Consider the following 8,914-nt stretch of genomic DNA (forward strand, 5'->3'; position numbering starts at 1 on the left):
TTCACTCACCCCACCCCACCCCACCCCATCCCATATCCGCCTTGGGCTTGAACTGCAGAAGGAGCCTCTGTCTGTCTGTCTGTCTCTCTCTCTCTCATTCACTCACCCCACCCCACCCCACCCCACCCCATATCCGCCTTGGGCTTGAACTGCAGAAGGAGCCTCTGTCTGTCTGTCTCTCTCTCTCTCATTCACTCACCCCACCCCACCCCACCCCATATCCGCCTTGGGCTTGAACTGCAGAAGGAGCCTCTCTGTCTGTCTGTCTCTCTCGCTCTCATCTTGTTTTTCAGCGGACAATGGCGCCCCCTAGCGATGGCGCAAGAACCCAAGGAAGTTATGATGGCAGGGCGGAACCTGAAGTTCTGGCCACGACCCAGCCAGCGCCAAAGAGCCACCGGTGCCTGGAGTGTGGGAAAAGCTTCCGCCGAGGCCCTAGCCTGCTGACTCACCAGCGAACGCACACGGGCGAGCGGCCTCATCGGTGCCCGCGGTGCGGCAAGGGCTTCGCCCAGCAGTCGAGCCTCACCATCCACCTGCGCGTGCACACAGGGGAGACGCCCTACCCGTGCCCGCAGTGCGGCCGGCGCTTCCGGCAGAGCTCCAACCTGCTCAAGCACCGGCAGCTGCACGCGGGGCTGCGGCCCCACCTGTGCGCCGAGTGCGGGAAGCGCTTCGCGCAGCGCTCCAACCTGCTCGTCCACCAGCGGGTCCACACGGGGGAGATGCCGTTCCTGTGCGCCGAGTGCGGGCGGACGTTCCGGCAGCACCGCAGCCTGCTCGCGCACCAGCGCCTCCACCGGGGCAGCGGGCCCGGCGGCTGCAGCTGCCCCGAGTGCGGGAAAAGCTTCACGCAGAGGTCGGACCTCGCGAAGCACCTGCGCGTCCACACCGGGGAGATGCCCTACAGCTGCCCGCACTGCGGGAGAGCCTTCCGGTACGTCTCGAACCTCAACCGGCACGCGAGGACGCACACGGGCGAGAAGCCCCACGCGTGCCGGCAGTGCGGCGAGTGCTTCAGCCACCTGTCCAGCCGGAACACGCACGAGCGGATCCACACGGGCGAGAGGCCCTTCGCTTGCGCCGAGTGCGGGAAGGCCTTCATCTCCAGCTCGAAGCTGGCGCGGCACCTGAGAGGCCACGCGCGGCCCGCCGCCCGCCCCCGCCGCGGGCGCGGGCAAAGCTGCTGCCCCCACGCCGACCTGGCTGAACGGCAGCGGCTCCGCAGAGCGCGGGGCTCCCGCTCGAAGCGGAGAGGGACGTGAACGCGCAGCCCGCGCAAGCCCGGGAGGGGAGGAAAACCCCTCCCGCTCCGCCAGGTAACTCGGCGCGCGGCCGCACCGCAGGCGTGATCCGGGCGCGGGGGTTTTCTCTGCCCCGGGAGCTCCAGTGCAGGGAATGGGAGCAGGGATCTTCAGGCGAGAAGTCTCGACACCCGCCCCCGTCTGCAGCGGCCTTCCCCCAACCCGTTGCCCTCCAGATGCGTCAGACTACAACTCCCAGCATTATTATTATTATTAAATTTATTAATCGCCCATCTGGCTGGTCACCCAGCCACTCTGGGCAATGTACAACATACAATAAAAACATTTTCTAAAATACCCTAACCCACCCCAAATGCCTGCCTGAACAGCCACGTTTTTAATGCACGACGGAAGCTCATTAAAGAGGGGGCATGACGGAGTTCCCTAGGGAGGGAGTTCCACAGAGTGGGGGCCACCACAGAAAAGGCCCTCTCCCTCGTCCCCACCAGTCTAGCTGTCCTGGCTGATGGGACAGAGAGAAGGCCATCCGAGGCTGATCTTGTTAAGCGGCCTGTCTGGTGCTGCTGGAGGCGCTCCTTACTTAACGGCCAAACTGGCTGAACGATGCTGGGTGTTGTGGCCCAAAGGCCACACTGGCTGGAGGACCCTGGGAGTTGTAGTCCAGCACATCCAGAGGGCACCAGGTTGGGGAAAACTGCCCTAGATTCTTTGCGGGGGAGCCACAATTGTTAAAACTCTTGTAAAACCAATATATGTATACAGTGTAGACATAACTGCTCAGGGTGACTAGGGGGCTGGGGATGGCAGAATGATGCAGGGCAGGCTGTCTGCAGTCCGCCCCTATTGCTGCCCTGCCACTAACACTGGACATATGCCAGTGGTTTAAAGCAGCAATAGAATGAATTGCCTCCTGCATCTAAGAAGAGCCCTGCTGGACCAGGCACAAGGCCTACCTGGAGCAGCATTCCGTTCCTACAGTGGCCAACCAGAAGCTCATGGGAGGCCCACCAGCAGGACACGAATGCAACAGCAGCACCACCACCACTTGTGAACAAAAGGTGTTCAGAGGCATGCTGCCTCAGTTGCTGGAGGGTAATAGATAGCCTTATCCTCCATAAATTTGTCTAATTGGTGGCCAGCAATTAACATTAATATTGATGCTCCGACTTGGATTCCTGCATTGAGCAGGGGGTTGGACTCGATGGCCTTGTAGGCCCCTTCCAACCTGACTATTCTATGATTCCATGTAGTGTGTGTGGAGCTCCTTGCAGATGCAAGGTTGGACGGAATTTGCCTCCGTTGCATGTTATCAATTGTGCTGTGTTCCTGCAAGTTCTAATCCCACACAGGGTGAGCAGAGGCCAAAGATACAGGAGACGTGGCCTCTTTTCGATAGCTGCTTGGCTGGCTGCATGCACCAACTTCTCTTTATCTGTGGTACTCTATCTGGGGCGGTGCATTCAGACATAAGTGACCACTTAAAGTTGCGTTCATCCTGACAAATATGCATGTGTGAATCAGCACTTGGATATCCAGAGCAACAATAAAACATGCTACTTCTCCAGGCTAAGTCTAAAACAAAGGAACACGAATGTTAGGGCAAATAACATGGGTTGTTATGTCCAGCTTCCTTTTTTTGGTCCCGCTCACTGAAATAGGTTGCCTGAATACTTTGTCACAAGTGGAAATTCTTGAGACTTCCCAGGAGTATCAAAAAATTAGAAAATTAGTATCAAAGGTTCAATCTGTAATATTTGTTTTTGGCATCAGAGTTATTTAGAGTTTATACATGGAGGTTCTACCACCTTCATGCCTTGCTTTCATGCTTCCAAAGGCATCTGTCTATTGGCCACCTTTCCAGGAGACTGTAATGGTGGACTTCCAGCGTCAGCAGGGGGTTGAACTAGATGACCTTTGGGATCCCTTCCAGTTCTTACGACTCTGTTTAAAAATGAAATGCTTGGCCATAGATCAGGGGTGTTGATCCTAAGGCCAGTGGGCCAAATCTGACCTGCCTGGGGTCCCAATCCAGCCCTTTGGGGTTCCCCAGATGGCCACACCAGCTGACCATTTGGTGGCTTCTCAGATTTTCCATGGTTTTTCCCCCATTCTAAAAGGTTGAAATGCGTCTCCTAACTCAATAGTTACTGGATGTTAAGACCTTTAAGGTAAAAGATGCTTGTATTTTTGTCCTCTGGCCCTGCCTGCTGCTGGAACGTGGCCCCTAAGAGCTTCTCCACAACTGACTTCTGTCCTCGGGCTGAAAGAGTTTCAATGCTCTTGCCATAGAGAGATACAGCAATGCCATTCTTATGCTCTTGCTCTCTCAGCAGATGCTCCGAAGAAGATTCTGTGGAAGTCTTATGAATCCCTTGAAGATGTTCTGGATTTTGCAGGTCTTGGAGTCCCACTCACCAGAGATCCCCCCCTCCCCCAGCACTTGAGATAAACTTGTTTGTAAAATGGATATCTGCCTCCAGGCAGGAATTTAGTAAAGAGCGAACATTTCTGAAGCTACTGAGAACTACATCTGAACTGGAACTATTTTTTTCTGTCCAGAATCTATTTTCATCTTAATTCTGCATCTACCATAACTGAGGATGATTTGATGCAACAGAGGCTTTAAAGAGTTGTGGAAAACTACTGTTTGAAATTCCTTTCATCTACCCAATTCCTCCTCTAACTCTGGTCCTCCTACTGTTGCTTGAAATGACTTGTATGGCATGGTTATAATGCCCTAGTCTCAACACTTTGGAAGGAAGTTGAATTAATTTTCAAGGAATTTACTGCCTGGCAAAGCACTTGGGACTTGGGGAAATACAGGTTCTAAACAACCTGTGTAAGGAGGACTAGCCAGTGTTGTTCCTTAGCTAAGTTGCGTGCAAAGCTGCATACAAAAGTGGACTGAAACTACTCCCAAGGCAGACTTGGGGAAAGGAAAAAGCCTTCTGTGGACTGTTTTTCCAAGAAAGGTAGTCAGATGGAGTTCTGGATCTCATAAGAGCACCTATAAAAGATGGGGGATGGAGACGGGGGGTGGGGGGAGAGAGATGAAGTGTGGGAGGAAGGTCTAACTTTCTCTGTGTAGTTGCGTTTGTGTTGCTGTTTTTTCTTGATGGCACCATTAACAGAAATCAGTCCAACCCCATCCCTGCCTCCAGGGGGAGTTTCTCTAATGGCCCCTGGATGCTAAAGTTTTGGCTGGGCAATGTTTTGATGTGGTCTTTGGGCCAAACGAGATGGGAGGCTAAATATGTCTTTAGCAAGCACTTCCCAGTGTTAATAACAGGTGGAGGTGGCCCCAATTCTCTTTGGGACTGAAGCAGACAGGGAGAGGAGGGCTTAACCCTTTCCTCCCCTGTCACAGTCCTGCTGAAAACCACCCCCATGTACATAGTCGCTAAATTAGTCCCAGAAGAAAAGTTCCCATTGGCACTAATGGAAGCTTCCCTCCTAGGGCTAATAACAGCTGCTGAGTGAGTGTGTGAAAGAGATTTTCATTGGCATTACCATGGGGGAGAAAAGGGCTACATCAGTCCTCCTGCACCTGCTATTAATTAAAAACAACCACCCTATTGTGATTGCTATAAAGTTGTTTTAATGTTTGGCCCTCAGTATGTTCGGCTCAGGAACAGTCTCTGCCTTATTTAAAAGCTGACCGACTGCCGGTTATTTTCTCTGTATGTTTGTTTTTCCATTGCAATAAATGTACAGTAAGTCAAATGGCATTTGCTTTCTTATGTTATGGTTTCTATCAAAACCAGAGAAACATCAAACATGTGCGTGCATGTGTATGAGCAAGAGAATCCAAAGAGAATCCAAAGGAAAGATAGGGAAGCCAAAGGGAAAGATAGATGGAAATTGTACCATTTTGGCTAAACTGGCCTGCCTCTAGAACAGGGGTGCTGAACCTGTCAGTCCGAGGGCTGCATACCATTCAGAGAAGCTCCTGGAGGCCACATTCCAGTGGTGAGTGGAGCCAAAGGCAAGGGGGTGGTGCAAATACCAGGTTATTGTAGCTGGAGGGTGCAATCCTATGGGGATAGTCAGCTGCCTCTGAACTTGGAGGCAGCTGACTATCCAATGCAGGGCAGGTGGAGCGGATCCTCTCCTCCACACTCAGGCCATCCTGCATTTGCAGCTAGATGGCCGATTTTGGCTGTCTAGCCAGGGCACGTTGGAGCGGGGGTGGGGGGAGGCTGGACACGCATGGGAAGTGTTGTAACTGCACTCCCATAGCCCCCTCCCTGCCCCCAGGAATGCCACCTTTTCAGCTGCTCCACACTGCTCGTATGAGTGCACAGCCAGGGACAAACTGCACCACCTATGAGGTGGGGAGGCAGTTTTCCAAGTTCGGTTCCCAGAAACCGAAAAATCCTATGACCATCTAGACACTAGCTAGCAGCCATAGGATTGCGCTCTGAAGCGCTTACCACCAGTAACTCGGCCTTCGGAGAGGCATTTCAGCATTTTAGAAAGGGGGGAAAAACTGCACAAAAGCCAGGAAAGCACCAATTGATCAGTTGTTGGGGGAAAGGGGAACCCTGAGGGGCTGTATTGGGACCACAAGCAGGCCAGAGGTCCTGCACCCCTGCTCTAGAATGTCTGTTTGGAAGAAGAAACAGGAAGGCCTCCATAATATGTACTGAGCTGGGGTTGCTCCCCCTTTTCTCCATTCCTGCCCAAAATATATACAGCAGACTGGAGGTTGGATCCAGGATCTGTCTTATGTTGACAGAATAGCTCTGCTCAGGGAAGGTGCCTCTGCCCAGTGTTCAGGGATCCCCCCTCCCCCTACACCACAGTTCACCCCATTCAGCAGAGTCCCCTAGATGGTCTAGCAAAAATGCAGAGCACCTGGAGCATGGAGAAGAGGGTCGCCTCCATGCACCGGAGGCTGCCAACTATCTCCATTGGATTACACCCTTAAGCACCGAGAAAGGACCAGGCTGTATCACAACAGCAAAAGCATAAATGCAATTTACAAATAAAGAGGAATGTGACAAGGAAGTCAGTTTAGGACCCAAAATGTGGAGGACAGCAAGAGCTGGAGCTAGAGATGAGTGAAAACCAACCAGGTGAACAGGAAGTCACAACAGTAATTGATCCTCACCCCCTAAGACAGAGTACTCCTGTTCAGGGATCCAGCCAGCCTGAAAGAGGAGTCTTAGTGCTGCTCAGGCTTCCCCGGGGAGTCTCTAAAGATGTCATAATCCTGAGTGTGGCCACACCATGTGCCTAAGGAACATTTGGAGATGCTCAGTCCATGAGCTTCCCGATAAAGCCTGAGGCTTTGAAGCATTCGCTGCCTCAGGAGGAAAGCCCACAGGCGCAGGCCTTGCATTTGGGCTTCCAGCCATGGGCTGCAGATAATATGGTTTCTCCTCAGGAACCCGGTGAGCCTGGATTTGGGACTTCTGGTGTCCAAGAGTGTTGTGACTTCTGTGATGTGTGGCAAGTTTCAATTTGTAATGGAAGCTTTTCCTGCATACAAGGCAGTGTTGTTTTTTCTATTCCTTATTTTCTCCCGTCATCCCATCTGCTGGGGAAATAAAAGAAAATAACAGCAACAACAACAATACAAAATAACCAACCAAGCTACAGACAGAGGTGTTTTGAGAAAGGAAAACATCACAGAGACAGAAAAATACAGAAAGGAAATACCATGGAAGTAACGAACAAGTCTTGTGACATCTTAAAAAGTAACATATTATGGCAAAAGCTTTCATAGATTAGGGCAGGCAACCTCCTTTGGTTTGGGGCTGGGTTGCCCCCTTGCAGCAAGCCGGCCTGCCGGATGACTTGAGTGGGGTGAGGACCTGCCTCCCATCACACCATCCAGCCCCACCCACTTTTCCTTTCTCAGTGCAGAGAGGTATGGAACTCCATTCCTCTCTCTGCAGGGAGGAAGGGACTTGGCTGGTGCTTGTGGACAAAACAGGTGCCTCCTATGCTAACTCAATGAGGCTTACTTCTGAGTAGACACGTGTAGGATTGTGGCACTAACCAATGAATTGAGTAAATCTGCAATCCTACTTAAGAGAGTACATTGCATTTCTGAGTACGGGCATTTCGGATTGCCCTGCATAAGTTGCAACCCGACTGAATCCATCCCTTTGGTTGTGGTTGCCAAATCAGAGAGCTTCTGGAAGCACATTTGCAACTACCTTTCCAAACAGCAGAAGCTCACCACCCCAAGTTTCCCTTCAGCAACGAACTGAGGACACTTCTACAATAGTGTCCCTGAACAAGATACAAGGCAGCCAAATTCATTTTTGCCCAGGGCAGTGATATAGCTTGAACCTACCATGAGACGAAGGTCACGTTAAGAACCAATGAAAAAGACAGGACAGCTTTCCCCTAATGGTCCCCTCCAGGCGGATTGAACTTCAAGTGCCATCAGCCCCAGCCAGTATGGCCAATCACTGGGAATGCTGGGTGTTGTAATTCAAACCATCTGGAGGGCACCAGCCAGGGGAAGGCTGAGGTATTCGGGAAGGCTACCAATCTAATGGAAGTCTGCCAGGGACAGCCCAACACGTTTTGCTGCTTGAGGCAAGGGACAAAATGGTTCCCCCCTTCCACGTTCCAAAACCAACCTTCAGCACTGGTGATAGGGCATCCTCCTCCACTGCACCTGAGGGCAGCCAGCTAGCTTAGGGAGCAAAGGGCAGGTCTCACAGCACCCAGAACTGTCCTCCAACACCTTGCCAGTGCTCTGCGCCTCCCAGCATCTGCCACCTGAGGCAGCTGCCTCACTCTGCCCATTGGTAGGGCCGGCCCTGTCTTGAGCCAATTAAAGGGAATAGTCTCACCTGTGTGGCGCTTCTGACGCTTGCAGAAGTCCAGTTTGCTAGTAAATCTTTGCATGCAAAAGCACTGGTCCGGTTTCTCGCGATGGGTCCACTTGTGCTGAAGGAGGCTTGAGCTGCTGCGGAACTGCACCCCGCAGTCATGGCACTCATAAGGTTTCTCTCCTGTGTGTACTTGCCCATGGGGAACCAGGCTCTCCCGGTGTCTGAATCTCTGCCCGCACTCAGGACACGAGAAAGGTTTCTCGCCAGTGTGGATTCTCTGATGCCTAAGCAGCTTTGCTTTTTCGCGGAACTGTTTCCCGCACTGGGAGCACCCGAAGAGTTTCTCCCCAGTGTGGATTCGCCCGTGCCCCTCGAGGTTCCTTTTCTCGCTGAACCGCCTTCCGCATTCATGGCATGAGAATGGCTTCTCCCCCGTGTGGACCCTGTGGTGCCGAAGAAGGTTGGAGCGCGCCAGGAAGCTTCTCCCACAGTCGAGGCATGCGTAGGGCGCCTCCCCGGCGTGGATTCTCAGGTGCCTAATAAGGCCAGCTTTCGCAGCAAAGCATCGCCCGCACTGGGTGCAAGAGGACACTCGCTGGCCCTTGTAGGCCTTGGTTTGGGGCACGCCTCGGATGCCTCTGCTCTGAGAACGCTGAACCCGTGGCTTCCCTTGCTCCTTTGCTTGTCTCTTCTCTAACCCAAATCGCCGCTCGCAGGTTTCAGGCTGCAGTGAAGCAGTCTCTTGCCTTCTCCTCCTTTGTCCACCAGGTTTCACTGGAAATGGGCTGGCCTGCTGAAGATCCCCCTGCTGAGTCCGACCTGGTGCTCTATCACCTGTTAGGATAGCAAGGA

At 52.6% G+C, this 8,914-nt stretch overlaps 1 protein-coding gene across 2 annotated transcripts; it reads left to right on the top strand.

The window, feature by feature from the left end:
* The first annotated feature begins 299 nt into the window (after positions 1 to 299).
* On the top strand, positions 300 to 4,992 carry ZNF497 (zinc finger protein 497). 2 transcript variants are annotated; one of them, XM_084840750.1, is made up of 2 exons: positions 300 to 1,319; positions 3,599 to 4,992. In XM_084840750.1, exon 1 carries the CDS (start codon positions 300 to 302, stop codon positions 1,263 to 1,265), a length of 966 nt encoding a protein of 321 aa, XP_084696876.1. In that variant the 3' UTR covers positions 1,266 to 1,319; positions 3,599 to 4,992. The 2 variants fall into 2 exon arrangements, with proteins under 2 accessions (XP_084696876.1, XP_084696877.1); XM_084840751.1 differs by having other exon boundaries at positions 3,596 to 4,986.
* The last annotated feature ends 3,922 nt before the right edge of the window (positions 4,993 to 8,914 follow it).

The sequence above is a fragment of the Heloderma suspectum genome, chromosome 2, assembly GCF_057233095.1.
Source record: "Heloderma suspectum isolate Gila_16-S chromosome 2, 16-S_ref, whole genome shotgun sequence".
Taxonomy (NCBI): Eukaryota; Metazoa; Chordata; class Lepidosauria; order Squamata; family Helodermatidae; genus Heloderma; species Heloderma suspectum.